The sequence below is a fragment of the Ipomoea triloba genome, chromosome 12 (assembly GCF_003576645.1).
Source record: "Ipomoea triloba cultivar NCNSP0323 chromosome 12, ASM357664v1".
Taxonomy (NCBI): domain Eukaryota; kingdom Viridiplantae; phylum Streptophyta; class Magnoliopsida; order Solanales; family Convolvulaceae; genus Ipomoea; species Ipomoea triloba.
In genome coordinates, this window is record NC_044927.1 from 5,545,269 (window position 1) to 5,560,902 (window position 15,634).

The following is a 15,634-nucleotide window of genomic DNA, read 5'->3' on the forward strand; positions in this document are numbered from 1 at the left end:
AAAAAAAAAAAAAAAAAAAAAAAAAAAAAAAAAAAAAAAAAACATGAGAGTCATTAGGGGCTACGCATCTTGGCTACTTCATGTCACACTCCGCTTGTGTTTCACCATCTGCACAAGCATTAACTTAGTAAAATTTTCAAAAAATAAAAAATAAAAACAAGAAAACAGATCTATCACCAAATTATGAAATAACCAGTGGTTGCAAAGATCTTTACTCTTAAGATACACAGCTAGATTTGCCTGCGCATCAGCTTCAGTATTGTATTCCTGGCATATCAAATAAAATAACACTCAGAATACAGAGGAATATCAAAGTAGAATAAACCACAACAAACCAAAGATGCTTGCTTGCAATTATGTGAAAAACTGAAAAAACAGAGTATCACCATGACAGTTCTAGCATGAATTTAAGGACCAGTAACTCTGGGTATTATCCAATATGAAATGGAAAAGGACAGAACAGCTATCCTTGACTCATAACAGTTGATAACATCCAGTGATCCACTATACAAACATCAAAGACTTGTTCATACTCTTTCAACATGGGAGATCTGGAAGGACATAAATTGATCCTTAAGCTCTTTGACAACCTTGCATAGTTCAGCCATGTTCTGATTCTTGGTTTTCCAGAGTCCCTGAGCCTATTCCATGAGGAAAGTATAAAAGCACGAAGCAAAATGAGAGATTTAAGTGAGTTACTTGTTATCATGCACAACTTCATTAAATTTTTCCATCACTCTTGTAGTATCAAAATTAACCTAACACAAAACAGAGAATAATACTGCATAATGGAATTGGCAAAACAAATGTACAGGAAATGCAAGAGGGAAGAGAAGCAAAACCTGCATGCAGACGAGCTTTGAGTCTCCTTGGACACGTATGTGTTTAAAGCCTTTTTCAAGAGCATACTTCAATCCTAAGATTACACCTCTGTATTCAGCAACATTGTTGGTTGCAACTCCCACACCTTCACGTAATCGGAAAACCTACAAAATGGAATAAAATGTGGGAAGCTAGAATTAATGGCTGATTATTAGACATTTAGACGTGCCTAGTTAAAGAGAAGAGATCACCTACCATACTTCCATCTGCAGCTCGCAGGACAGCCCCAGCACCAGCAGGTCCAGGATTTCCCTTTGAAGCACCATCAAACTCAAGAATACATGAACACTGCACATAATGGAGGTGAGGCAATCATCACGAAACACTGACAATGTCAGCTGGGTAAAACAACAGTAATACCAAAAAGGCACTAATTTTGACTGTTTAAAATACCAGCTGTCTTTAAACAATAACCAAAAGAAAAAACCTTAATACATTACTTATGAGAACATTAAATTAAAGCTCCAGTAATTTTCCCGTGGATAATTTTCATATGTATAAAATTCTTTATATATTTAGCTGTAGATTTTTCATGAGTTCTCATTCAAGTATGAGCTTTCATTTTGTGCCATGACCTATGGTGGCATCACCACTGGCTAGAAATGGTTTTTTTTTTTGTGGCAGCCAGTGGTGGAGGGATGGCAATGGGGCAGGGGGGACATATCCCCCGGGCCTGCCCCCACATTCCCTCCCCAATCCCTGCACCTGTGCAGGGAATAAATATCCTCCTCATACCTGCCTCCATGGGGACTTTGCAGGGGCAGGGAATTCCCACAACATAATTTTTATTAATATGCATATTTTTTTTAGTATTAGCAGCACCATACACATTGCGCAAAAATGAGCATCCAATGTATTTGCCCAACTTTAAAATGTTGATTATATTGAAATATATTAAAGAAAATATTAAGAAATAGATAAAAATAATTTTCAGCAGTAGCCAGCCTTGCATCAATCAGAGTTCTCACTCATTGAAAGAATTATCGCAGCTCAATTTTCATCACAGGGTGTCTCAGACTCCTTACGAAATATGCATGCTTTGCAACAGTCTAAAATGACAGTCATATAAAAGAATGACTTGCAATGGGTCATTGGGTGTGGTGGGCTTGTTGTTTGCCTTGCTGCAGATAGGGGTAAAGAGACAGGATGCATTTGAACCAAGACATTTAAGAAATTCTAATATTATGAAGTAAAACACACACACACAAAAACCAAGGGAATTCTAAAAATATCCCTCCAACAAGAATAAATTCCGGCCCACATCTACTTAGAGCTAATTGTGCTTCAACAGGTTGAGAAAGTATAGATGAACAGATACTACAATATAATAGAGCCAGTTGTATTCAAAAAAAAAATAAAAAAATCCGGCCCACAGCTACTTAGAGCTAATTGTTCCAATTCCACTCGATGCTCTCTCTTCTAAGAGATGGTCCATATAATATATTACCCCTCGGTTTGAGCTGGTCAGCTATGGGTAACCTAGGCTGGTTTACCTCCTTGTGGTCCTTTGCCAGCTAGGGTCACAGGGCGAGGAGAAAATCTCGTTAAAAGAAGATTGAGCATCAATTATAGATTACATAATCAGTCAATCCCTAATTACATGCTCCATAAAATAAGCAAGGAATTGCATAATCAGCCAATCCCTGCTTACATGCTTCCTTGAATACTGCCACTTGAATGATTATTTGATTACTTTCCTTTCCTCCCTGATTTGTATTAGCAGCCATTACTGCGTGATGAATATACTAATGGTGGAAGGAGGAAATGAACAGTTTTAAAGTAGTGGATTAATAGTGGAAAAACCACTATAGTCATGGGATCAAAGTGGAATTAATAATTGCGCTATTATTGTTAGTGATATCATATGTTTGAGTTCCAGTTGGCAATGTCTACAGGTTGTGGCATTATTGTTAATTGAGTCAAAGTTTGTGATTCTTAAGTAACTGTAAAAAAAACATTTATCCCGTTTCATTGATTTACAAATGTGTGGGGCAGGTTTCGTTTATGTTTCAATATTACAAGAAATACTCACAAGGCATCACCAATTCCATATCCACAATACACTCTTACCATTTTAAGTTGACAGAGAAAGAGGCTGCGGTAAAGTTAATATGATAAATATTTTACTTCATTGCAACACCACTTGGAACACAGATTATAAAGTAGCTGTTTCCTGGAAGAAACTTACACAATAGGAAGACAGTGGTGGGACTTCAAGGAAATTATCCAACTTTGCATGTTTTTGTTGAGTGGCTGCTGAAAATGAAGCAGATCCAGCCATTTCCTGTTGATTAAGGAAAAAACATGTTTAAAGGGCTAAATATCTAGGGAAACTCTGCACAGTGTAGATAAACTTAGTAAATATCACCATGATTGCCAGCATGGGAAAATTAATGCTCCAAGCCTCCAACATAAAAAAAAAAATTATATGATAGTTTCAAATTCATGGAAAATACATTTTGGAATATAATACATTGGTACAGGTAACAAGTGAAAGAGCCAGACACTTCTCTACAAAAATGTTAAACTTAACCAAGTTTGATATGCATACAATTGAATGATTGCAATTTTTCATTTCACAATTGAGAGAGAAGTCCTATCACCTATGCAAAAGCGAAAGATTGGCCATGCAAAGGAACAATGGCAATGAAAAATCTTTTTCATATTAAGCATTACCTGCAACCTTTTCTCCTGAAAATCCTTGCTGACAGTTTTATCTTTGGAAGAACCTGGTTGCTGAAACAAAAGAACCTTTTTCTCAATTATTTTATAAGATTATAAGATTATAAGATCTATTATGTGAAATTGCTAAGCTTATATGATTATATGATCTATTATGACAAATTGCTAAGTTCTTAGTCCATTAATGTTAGGATTGAATTTATAGTTCAAAGAGTAGATAGTCACCTAGCCAAAGCAAGACTCAGCTTTCAAAATTAAACAGTCTCAAACAAGTTCAGAAGCTAGAAATCCATCAATCAAGGTACAAAAGGCATGAAAACTGAAAAGTACTTGGTAGATGAAAATATTCAAATCAATTAGGCATGTTGTATGGTACTTGAGCAATGTTTTTTCCCTGCAAATATTCACATCAATTAAACATGTTTTATAGTACAAGAACAATGTTTTCCCCTCCAAAGCTATGCCATTGTAATTTCAAAGACAGTAGTATCCGGAATGAAGAGGTTAAGGAAACAAAAAGTAAACAAATAGATTAAAAACAAGGTTCTCAAATTCTTCCCCTGGAATGGACAAACCTATTTTCCCGCTAGCTCTAGTGTCAATGGCAAAATCAAATTGGGTAAGGGGGCACCTGAAGCACATTATTCTTGTTGCAGCAAGATTTTCCAAGACTTTTTTTTTCAAAAAGATTTTCCAAGACTTCATAGACATCTTTTTTCTAAAATGAAGCAGAAAACCAGCAAAGTCAAAGAAACACCATTTTCCAGAAATAGACTGAAGTACTATCGCAAGTTGCCAAGGAATAGAGACAATGACATGATAATTATAAAATCTACACGCTATACTGTAAATAGCAAAGGCCTTAAATATCACTTTAGGAATCAAGAATAACTATCCAACCCGGAAAGGGCAGGGTATGAGTATGCCAAACAGATCATCTCGAACATCACTTGAGTCAATAGAGTACATTGCATTCTTAAGCCCATGAGAACCAAGATACTCTTCAGATTCTTTTGCCAGGCAATACCCTTTAAATACACTTATGGAAGGCTCACCAACCTGAAAGAATTGGCAAAGAAGCCATCATCATTGCTTCTGCTAAAGAGGTCATAGCATATTTTTCAAATCATTACCTCACAAAAACTGTAGTTAGAATTTAAACACATTTCAGGCATAAGCAAAAATCATTGAGAGAGCAAGAAAGCTTACGCAGGACCGGATTAGGGCCTGGAGATCACTTAAGCTCTTGTAGACCCCTATGACATCGCCTTTGCGAACGACGTAAAAAGCGTCCTTTTCATCCCCCATTGATGTTTCAAATTCAATCCCTCCTTGCTCTACTTAGCAAATTAATAGCACTGCAAAGAAACACTTTAAAATTTCCGACTGAAAATGTAAAGGGGAAAAACTAACGAAACTTCAAACAGTGCAGAATGAAACGGTTTAAATTTAGAGCAGAAGTAGTAATTTACACAGTCCAGTAACAGAAAACCCTAATAATCAGAATGAAATTGGAATTGGAAAGTGCATTATCATGATCACTTAGGGAAGGGAGAGACGATAGTACGAGACTAACAGGAGAACACCGCCGGCGAGTGGTACCGACGAAAATTTGTCACGTACGGCCGATATTCCGGGGCAGCGAAAGGGACTAACTGTTGCGAGATGTCATAAAGGGACTAAATGATTCGTTTTCATAGTGATGTGCTCTGACCTCACTGCACTGCCCTCTGGAAATGAATAGACAATTGGTGAACACTGAACAAGGCAAATGATTGGAAAATGTGTGTAATCAACATTTATTTTTGAATTGCCAAATACTTGTGTTAAGTGGCATGAAATGACATTTTTCAAATAGGAGATTATGAGTTCAAATTTTAATGGAGGCGATATTGACTCAGTTAACAATAGTATTTACAAAGAATATTTAGTTTTGAGTTAATTCTATTTTCAAACCTTAAAATATTACTCCGTATTAAATATAATGATATTTCGATGATTGAAAAATGTGTGTAATTTATTTTTGAGTTGCCAAATACCTTGTGGTCAAGCGGCATGAAATGACATTTTTCAAATAGGAGATCATGAGTTCAAATTTCAGTGGAGGTGATATTGACTCAGTACAGATACTACATGTCATAGCGTCAATAGTATTTACAAAGAATATTTATTTTTGAGTTAATTCTATTTTCAAACCTTAAAATATTAATCCGTATTAAATATAATGATATTTCGATCTTTTTTTTTTTTAATATAAAGTGGGTTGATCAATTATATTTTTATGTTTCTTTCTAAAAAAATCATAATTGAAGACCTAAATGCTCTTGTATTTTATGAAATTTATTAAACGATTTTGTTGATGAAGGACTAAAAATAGTCATACCACAATAATACTATGATCAAATGAAATGTTTTAAAAAATTAAAATTGAATTATCACCTATAAATCTAAGACTAAAATTAAAATAGAATTAACTCTTTATTTTTTATACTACGATTTTATATGTGCGATGCAAAAATATATGTTCAATATTAATACTTAAGGTTAAAATTTTAAATAATAGTATATAATTTTTTAATTCATAGTTGTAAGATTCATATTATATTAAAAGTAAAATATTGACTCTTTGTGCTTCAATATGTTGATGAAAAAGTATATATGAACATATACAACATTGTAACCGAGTTAATAATACTAAAAAATAAAGTATAGTTGATAATTTGCGTAATAATTATGGTATGATTAATTAATATTATTAAAGTAATAATTTTAGATATAATAATTTGAAAAATGGAAAAAATTTTCAAAAAAATGACTTATTTTATAGAAAATGTTTTAATTTTATGGTGTTTGATTGGATGCCATAAAAAAAAAATTTTTATTTGGCTAAAAGTTAAGGAATTGTGTTTTTTTTTTATTTGGTTCATTTTCATGAAAATGAATATATTACTCCCTCTGTCCCATTTTACCTGTCCTGTTTACTATTCATTGGTCAAACCAACTCTTTATTCATTGCTTATTTTCTTTAGTAATTTTTAATTATTTTTAAATTTAATTTTATGTATTTAATAGTAGTTTTAATGTGGTTTCTAAATATATAAATTTTATATACTAATACTATATTTAATATTATGAAAAATTGAATTAAAAATAACTCTAGTCAAATCTCGTTAACTGAACCTGACAAACAAATAATAATAATAATAAGTGTGAATGAAGATTATACCCTTCATTTATGTTCATTTTTTCCGTTAAGCTTTTTTTTATACATTATGTTATAATAGTTGTACTATACAATATTTTGGATAAATTAAATATACTCATACCCTTATAACTTCCGTTATCTTTTGGATCCCAAAGGCCTACTACAGAGTACTACTTGGAGGAAGATCAACCAGTTCCCAATTGTGATTATGTAGTATAGAATCCACTCTGATCCACTTTTTATAACCTCTTCCAACATTGGTCCCTCCGTAGAAGTCACAACTTCTACATACGTTTGTGGCATGTTTTTTAACAAACATGTCAGGAAATTCGGTTCATTTTCTAGTAAACAAGTTAGCATATTAGAATCATACTCTAACATGTACATTAGAATATTAGCAATATATTTTACGGATACTAATTATCATCTATCCAATAAATAGGTTTGCACGCTTGATTTATTGCTCTTCGCAATATATGCTCTAATTAAGATATCTAATCATGTGACATATCTACATATTTCTCACCTTGGTATAAGGCGGTTGAGGTGAGACATTCAATGAATCCGTCACCTCGTACACACTTAAAAAAAAAATGTTCGTCATTTATCCTCTCCTCACTATGCATGCCAGCTTGATCAAATTCATCATGCATGCAAAAAGTAATATAATAATCATTGATTCCGCGAACCAAGTCACTATTATTGCATTCAATATAAGATATAGTATATATGCAATTATGTGACTTCCAAATTAAAATTGGCACCTCCATCACCCTTAACTAGCTACTTTTTAATCGTATGCATGACTTCTAGCTCCTTCCTTCCATTATATTCTCTTGAGATCGATCTGTGTTTGTGATGTTTGGGGGAAATGGCCGACGCTTCTCATTCATCCAAACTTTTTGGGCTTGGAAGCACAGGTGTTCTGTGCTTCTATGCACTATTTTTATCTCTTATTTTCTCCGTTTACATATTTTCTTCTTCAAATCTGCTCAAATTCACAGCCATCCACGCTAACACAAATGGCTGTTTTCAGCGTGCTCAAACCAGTGAGTAATAATTATATTGTTAACTTTAATTTATTCATCACATTTTTTTAAAAAAATGGTCAAATATACGCTTAAACATACATCAAAAGTCAATTAGACTCTCAAACTTTTAAATGTTGCAATTAAATATATAAACATGTATGTTGATTTAGTGCATCAAGGCCCAAATATAACAGGTCACTAGGTTGTCCTGTGGTGTTCCAGTGGCGAAAATTGAAAACGGCAATCAACACGTCGTCGGAGAAGGGTTGGTCGCCTTCTCCGTCGTTGGAGAAGGCGACCAAACTGGGCACCATCTCCCATGGACGGAGAAGACATTTTTTGGTAGCCTCTTGTGTCATGTGTGGGTCGCGGTTGTTGGCTTTCGCAACTGGAACATGGTCGGACAACCTAATAACCTATTATTACAGGGCACTAATAGGTATTTGAATCTTGATGCACTAAATCAACATGTTTATGTACCTAATTGCAACTTTCAAAAGTTTGGGAACCATTAACTTTTCTGGTAAAATTTGGAGGTATATTTGACCACTTTTTCCCTTTATTATTATTTTTTCTTTTAACATTTCTATATATACATATGTTGTTTGATTGTTATAGATAATGAAAGCTGCGACTTGTTTGATGGTCGTTGGGTTCCAGACAAAGACGGCCCTCTATATTCCAATTATAGCTGTTCGACCATCCCTACGATAAGAAATTGCTTCTATCATGGAAGGAAAGATACAGATTTTCTTTACTGGAGATGGAAGCCAGAACAATGTCAACTTCCTCGGTTCGATTCCAAAGCGTTTTTGAGCATTGTTCAAGGAAAGACAATGGCTTTCATTGGTGATTCAATCGCTCGGAATCAAATGGAATCGCTTCTGTGCCTTTTGTCCATGGTTAGCCCCTCTCATCGATCTCCTCTTTCCTAACATCCTTATACTTTATTTTTCGATATATATGAAATACCAAACCTTGACCATACATACATTTTTGCAACCTTGACTATACATACCTACATGGAAAATGATCATATGACAACTTGTTTTTAGGAGAAAATTAAGGGTGTGTTTGGTTCGCACATGGAATCGGAATCGGAATGGGTATCAAATACTTGGTAAGGGTAATGGGTTTTGGTGAAAGTATTTAACATGTTTGGTAGTTGGGTGTAATGGGAATGAATATTAATAGTTGGGGAAGAAATGAAGAAGTGAAATGAAACCCTTATTTAATAAGGGTATGGGTTTTCCCATTAATGGGGTATTCCATACCCATAGTAGCATTCTTAAAACCTATCAACCAAACACTAACAATCACTTTCATACCCATTCCCTATACCAAAACCCCCCAACCAAACACACCCTAAGAACCAATCTTAGCCGTCAATATGTCCCGATCTGACAATTCTAGGGTAAGGAAGGGAAAAATCATAGTGAAATTTCGGTAATTTTCTCCAACTTTAAAAGTGCACTTTATAAGACTATATGATATAGTTTGCAACACTATACCCTACATTTTGGTTAGATTGAAAATGTAGTGCATTTGAAGTTCACCTTTTAAAGTTTGTGCAATTTTATTTTTTTGGTTTGGTTTAGTGTTTCAGTTTTTAATTTTACTTCTTAAGGTTTAATATTTACAATTTAGGTTTAAGATTTACTCTGTAGTTTTTTGTTTGTTTGTTTGTTTAGTTTTTAGGATTTATCTAAAAATGTACACTATATACTATAAAAAAAATTGTACTCAATGTTAAAAATGTAAACTTTTATTGGTCAAGTCAATCATACAAGGTCTTCCTTGTATGGTTTACCTCTCATGTGTAGTTTGTGGGCTATACATGGGTGCGAGATTTATCCGGTGTACACTGTCCAGTAAGGCAATAACGGCAATAGGTTTCCATCGTCATCTAAAAAATACTTTAAAGTTGGAGAAAATTACTAGGATGCCATTGCATTTTTTTTCTCAAATTGCATAAGATCCGTTAAATTCTTCCATATGGACGGCTGGAACTGGTTCTTAATTTCCTCATAAAAACAAATGTGTGTGTATAGGAGATGAGTTATGTGAGAATAGTGTGTTAGGTAAGAACCATAGAGTAATAGTAATCATTAATTTAAGATGACCAACAACGGTAAAGTAAGAAAAACAAACATAGTGTGACGACAATTTGATAAATATTTCAAAATTAAAGTGCATCACTTCATAAATATTCTTTACTGACTAAGTTTACTTAAACGTGATTTACTTAGTATATACTCTATGGTGCAGGAAGAAAGTCCAACAAGTATATCCAAAGACGAGGAGGAAAAATTCATCACAACATGGCATTTCCCCCACCACAACTTCACCCTCAAGGTCCTCCGCTCAGTCTTCCTCATCCGCGCCACCGAGAAAGTGAAGAGTAACGGCCAATCCACAAATCGTTTTCACTTGCTCCTAGACCAACTAGACCCAAACTGGACCCAAAACATATCAAACGTGGACTACGCCATTTTCTCCGACGGCCAATGGTTCCTCCGCCCCATCTACCTCCACGAGGCCGGCAACCTCGCCGGCTGCATATTCTGCCGCGAACCAAACATCAAAGACCTCGGCGCAGGCTTTGCCATCCGGAAAGTATTCAAAGCAGCTTTTAAGTACGTGAACGAGAGGCGAAGGGGGATTGTGGTGTTTATGCGGACGTTCTCGCCGTCTCATTTCGAGCACGGGGCGTGGCATAACGGGGGGTTTTGTAATAGGACGAGAGGGTTGAGTAGAGAGGAGGTGGAGGGGGTGGGGGTGGGGGGAGTTGATGATTGGGAATATAGGAAGATTCAGGTTGAGGAGTTTGAAAGGGCTAAAAGGGATGGGGAGAAAAGAGGTAATAGGTTTGGAATTATAGATGTGACTAGAGCTATGATGATGAGGCCGGATGGACACCCGGGGGAGTTTTGGGGGAATAGATGGATGAAGGGTCATAATGATTGCTTACATTGGTGCTTGCCAGGGCCGATTGATACTTGGAATGAGCTTTTGCTTCAGCTGCTTCGCAACATCAAACCATTTGGCTAGTTCCCTACATGCTGACAGTTGGAACGAAAAAAGAAGATTAATCTCCTTACTGGTCGGCTGGAGGAATACCTTTGAAAAAAAACCTAAAAAGAGTCTTCACATTGACATATTGACTTCAATTCCTCCCATCCACAAATTAAAGTTTTTTTTTTGGCTTGTAAAACACATTATTATTGCTTTGATTACTTTTTATTTGTTGGAGAATCTCCTTTACAATAGCTTTCTAAATTTCAAAACACAAAATATTTATTGCAATTAGTTCATAGTGGTGAAAGTGGCCGGCTAATGATGAAAGAAGTTCCACATTTTCATCAATTAGGATTCGATAATTTTCTGGATTATCCGACGATAATTATATTACACATTTCCAAGTGTTTTATGTTTGTTATGATTAGCATTGAAAAGCGTCAGAGTTAAATCTATTGATCGTGATAAGATATGCATGATGTCACACTAGTCATTAGGCTTTCTTGTACGTATGCGGTTAAGCTACCAGCTCGATCATTACCGGGCTTGGTTGTACATTAATAATATCCGTACCTTTGCTCAGCCATCACCAAATTGGCTATTGAACTGTGTTAGCCCAAGATTGTCAAAAACCAAAACAAAGAATTGGAATACTCAAGCCCATTGCGACAGAGAATACAAAATCAAGGAAGACAAGGAGAAAGTTAAAAGTGTCATAGCAATCACAATAGGATATATAAGGAATAGAAAGTGAAAAGGGAGAAAAGACCATGGGGTTCAACTGTCCAAGCAGTCAAGCACCTATAAAAAGAGGAGTCCAGGCAGAGAACACTCAACCAAGTCATACGCATACATCCTAGATATATATCTTGGTCGAAACATTGTGGGGAGAAAAGTAGTTTTAGTGGGCAGAGGTTTAGGGAAAAGTACAAGGGAAAGTCCTTTCCCTTGTACCATCCTGATTGATTAAGAGCATGCATATCAATGTTTCTTTCATGATTTTTTTAGAGTATTAAAGCTAGCATGGAAGAGAGAAGAAATGATTCCTTCTGCAAAATAGAATTTTTGGAATAGTAAAAGTGCATTTGGAAAATGTGAACCGTAGCTGATATTGATGCATTTTTTTTCTTCTTTTTTTTTTTCTCGTTGGTTCAGTGTTTACTGTAAAAGTGCATTGGAAAAGTGAATAGAAGAAAAGGTTCCATTGTTTTACTGACTCAAGCTTAGCCTTCATTTTTTTTTTCTTTTTCTCTTATTTCTTGCCCAACTTTCTCTCTTATATGACACATTAGAAACTGTGCAAAATGTGAATTGATATTGATGCTCTAAGTAGGTTATGTCAGAGAGATAAAGAATTTCATCTATAGTGTAAAATTGGTCCTAGCCATTTGTGCTTTGAACTTTACTCATAATGAATTAGACTTCTCACCTAAAACATAAATTACCCTGCAGATTAGGAGAAATATGAACTGCGTTTAAATATCTATCTTGTGTTACAACTAGTGTTTTCACGTCACTAGCACTTGTCCTAAAATTTCAATTGGTATTAAAGTGATGTTGCTTAAGCTATTAGCAAGATCAATCAACAAAAAGACACATGGACTTTCCACATGAGAGGATTATCAACCAAAAGATCACCTACTCTAAATAGCACCAACTACTCCTTCTGGAAGGCAAAGATGAGAATATATATTCAATAGCAAGGGGAAAAAGATAGAGAAGAAGATTGGAATCCACCCATAACCACAAAAGGAGACATCAAAGAAAATAAACTTTGGATAGAACATAACAAGAAAATCCTAGAGGATGACTTCAACTCTAAAGCCATCAACGCTATCTTTGATGCAGTCAACGATGAAACATTCAAACTCATCTCAACCACTGATATATCAAAAGATACTTGGAAAATTTTTTGTGATCATGATTAAGGAAATACCTCGATGAAACAATTAAACCTCCAAATGATTTTGACTTAGTTCGAAAACTTAAAAATGGGAGAAGAAAAAACATCACTCAATTCAAAATTGACCCGTCACGAATTGAGGAAGAAACGGGCCGAGCTTGACACGACCCGTTTCAAATCCGAGTTGAGATTTTTAACCCAACCCGACTAAATACGGGCTGTCGGGCAAAACGGGCCAGCTCGCCAACCCGTTTCTTATTAATTAATTATTTTATTTTAAAATATTTTTAGTTATTCATATATTAAAAGATTCAAACTCTAAACTTATTAGTTAAGAACTAGAATCTCTACAACCTAACCACAATGAACTTTTTGAGCAAATGTCATGTGTACTTATATATAATATATGTTTAGATAATTAAATTTTAATTTATGTTTAGATAATTAGATTTTAATTTGTAATATAATTATAATTTATTAAATGTCATGTGCACTTATTAACTTATTTCTTTTGTCGAGATTTTAATAATGGAAGCTATCAAGTATCCAATTTAATTTAAAAAATCTTCAAATTTAATTTGAGATATATGCTTTAGTTTTATTACTTATGTTGATTAATTAATTAGTGATTTATTTGTGTATTTTTTATTTACACTTTTAAGATCAGATGTACATTCGCTAGTTTAGAAAATTAGTTTTGAAATTGACAAAATTTAATATTGAGTCTTTAATTCATTATTTTGGTTTTTGTCTTCATCCGTGAAATTTATAAATACTTGGTTAATCAGTAATATTAATATTAGTTAATTATGAAAAAAAATTGGTGATAAAATAATTGACAAAACTTTTTATTTGATAAAAAAGTGATAATCTATATTTAAATAAATGTAAATATTTATTATTATTATTATTATTATTGTTGTTGTTGTTGTTGTTGTTGTTGTTGTTGTATCAACATTCGTGTCAACCATACTCATACAATTATGTATTTCATAGATTATTGCACAGTATAATTAGAAATCATTATCAATAACAATATGTACAAATAATATTGTATATATAACGATATGGTACGTCGGTACGATAAGTTCTAATATCGACTAACATTGTAAATTTTCTCTATAGAGTTCACAAACTCGATTTTTGTGGGTGTGCTAAGATCATAATTAGTTGATGAGACAAATAAAAGATACCAACTCGATTTTTGTGGGTGTGCTAAGATCATAATTAGTTGATGAGACAAATAAAAGATACGAAACTTGTTAGAGAAGCCAAAAATTCAAAAGCCCCAATAATTCGTCATTAAATACAAATGTTTGCAAAACATATGAGGACGAGCCGTCTAGTGGACGACCACAAGAAGCACAAAGAGAGCCAATATCGTCTCTAGTGAGGCTGAAATCCACTCCTTCTCATATGGGGTGCAACTGGGTGCCACTATACCACAGACAAGGTCTTTGGCTGGTAACTATAATCTAAATGGTTTATTTCAAAGTTTAGGACAATCTTATATTTATAGTCAATCTTTTTTTAATTAGCTGGAGAGATTTTAGGGATCATGCTTACTTCCCACTTTGGTAGAGAGATTTAATTCCACCGAACTGCATAAATACCTTGAAAAAAGGGTTTGCAATATTATTCACTCAAGAGCAATACATAATTTCACAATTATTTTTTTGCAAACTACATTATTGTGTTCGAACGGTTGTGTTGACTGGTGGACGACTATACAAGTCATAAAATCAATATAGGTTGTCCGTATGAGCAATTCAACTGGTCACGAGGTTCCAACCTTTTGAGGGGAAAAATAAAACCAATAGTTGGAATGATTTATATTCTTTTTTTTTTTGGAGTACTATTGATTCTGTTACAATAAAGTATATGTTCATAGCTACTTTCTCCTACTAAAGCATAAAGAGTCAATAGTTAACTCCACTGAGGCTCGAACCCACTCCCATCATCCATGTGGGAGTGTTAACCAGGACATCGAGTGCCACTAGACCACAAGGTCTTTGGCTCCTCTTAGAATACTTAATCAAGTTAATTTCGTAGACTAGATTACTAATATATCTTCTCCCAAAAAGTTGAATCCCCAACTCATTGATGCGAATTGCCCATTGGACCTATTGAGTAGTTACGTTGGACACTTGGACCTATGCCATCACTACTCATCAATCGTTATACCCTGCACCACGGTGCACATAGCAATGTGCACCACGTACGTAAAACGACGTCGTTTCGGTGTTAGCGGACGCAGATGCGAATGACTCAAGAAATTCATTATCTATAATACACATAATCATTATCTATAATACACAGAACGTTTGCCTAGAATACACAGAATGTTTGCCCAGAATACACAGAATATTGACACAAAATACACAGATGTTAGTGGACGCGGACGCGAATGACTCCAGAGAATTCATTATCTATAATACACATAATCATTATATATAATACACAGAACGTTTGCCTAGAATACACAGAATGTTTGCCCAGAATACACAGAATATTGACACAAAATACACAGAACTCATCCTCTTAACATTCGAATGCACAAACACATCACAACTTGTGTTAATAACATGAATACACAGAATATTTACACAAAATACACAGAACTCATCCTCCTAAACATTCGAATGCAGAAACACATCACAACATGTGTTACTAACATGAATACACATAACGGTTGCCTAGAATACACAGAATGTTTGCCCAGAATAAACAGAACATTGACACCAAATACACAGAACTCATCCTCTTAACATTCGAATGCACAAACACATCACAACTTGTGTTAATAACATGAATACACAGAATATTTACACAAAATACACAGAACTCATCCTCCTAAACATTCGAATGCAGAAACACATCACAACATGTGTTACTAACATGAAATCACAACAT

At 34.4% G+C, this 15,634-nt stretch overlaps 2 protein-coding genes across 3 annotated transcripts in view; one reads left to right on the top strand and one right to left on the bottom strand.

Annotated features, from left to right (window-relative positions):
- The window catches only part of LOC115998332, a 7,458-nt gene extending 2,160 nt beyond the window's left edge, over window positions 1–5,298 (bottom strand). The window contains exons 1-10 of one of the 2 annotated variants that reach the window (XM_031237871.1): window positions 5,141–5,298; window positions 4,774–4,922; window positions 4,465–4,623; window positions 3,559–3,618; window positions 3,071–3,166; window positions 1,078–1,170; window positions 843–986; window positions 534–641; window positions 216–267; window positions 33–108 (exon numbers count right to left, since the gene is read on the bottom strand). In XM_031237871.1, coding sequence (XP_031093731.1) covers window positions 74–108; window positions 216–267; window positions 534–641; window positions 843–986; window positions 1,078–1,170; window positions 3,071–3,166; window positions 3,559–3,618; window positions 4,465–4,623; window positions 4,774–4,872 — 846 coding nt within the window. In that variant the 5' untranslated portion in view covers window positions 4,873–4,922; window positions 5,141–5,298 and the 3' untranslated portion in view covers window positions 33–73. Of the gene's footprint in view, window positions 1–32; window positions 109–215; window positions 268–533; window positions 642–842; window positions 987–1,077; window positions 1,171–3,070; window positions 3,167–3,558; window positions 3,619–4,464; window positions 4,624–4,773; window positions 4,923–5,036; window positions 5,056–5,140 lie in introns of those variants that run through there. The other variant, XM_031237873.1, reaches the window with a different exon arrangement.
- A 2,342-nt stretch (window positions 5,299–7,640) lies between these two features.
- LOC115998893 (protein ALTERED XYLOGLUCAN 4-like) lies at window positions 7,641–11,036 on the top strand. Its single transcript, XM_031238562.1, has 3 exons — window positions 7,641–7,818; window positions 8,419–8,702; window positions 10,069–11,036. Exons 1-3 carry the CDS (start codon window positions 7,641–7,643, stop codon window positions 10,849–10,851), a joined length of 1,245 nt encoding a protein of 414 aa, XP_031094422.1. The 3' UTR covers window positions 10,852–11,036.
- Window positions 11,037–15,634: the final 4,598 nt, after the last annotated feature.

Bases quoted from the DNA above. Each gene is read 5' to 3' on its own strand.
- LOC115998893 (XM_031238562.1), top strand. From the start codon at position 7,641: ATGGCCGACGCTTCTCATTCATCCAAACTTTTTGGGCTTGGAAGCACA. The intron at 7,819-8,418 runs GTGAGTAATAAT...TGATTGTTATAG, and splicing joins TTTTCAGCGTGCTCAAACCA to ATAATGAAAGCTGCGACTTG. The intron at 8,703-10,068 runs GTTAGCCCCTCT...TCTATGGTGCAG, and splicing joins TTCTGTGCCTTTTGTCCATG to GAAGAAAGTCCAACAAGTAT.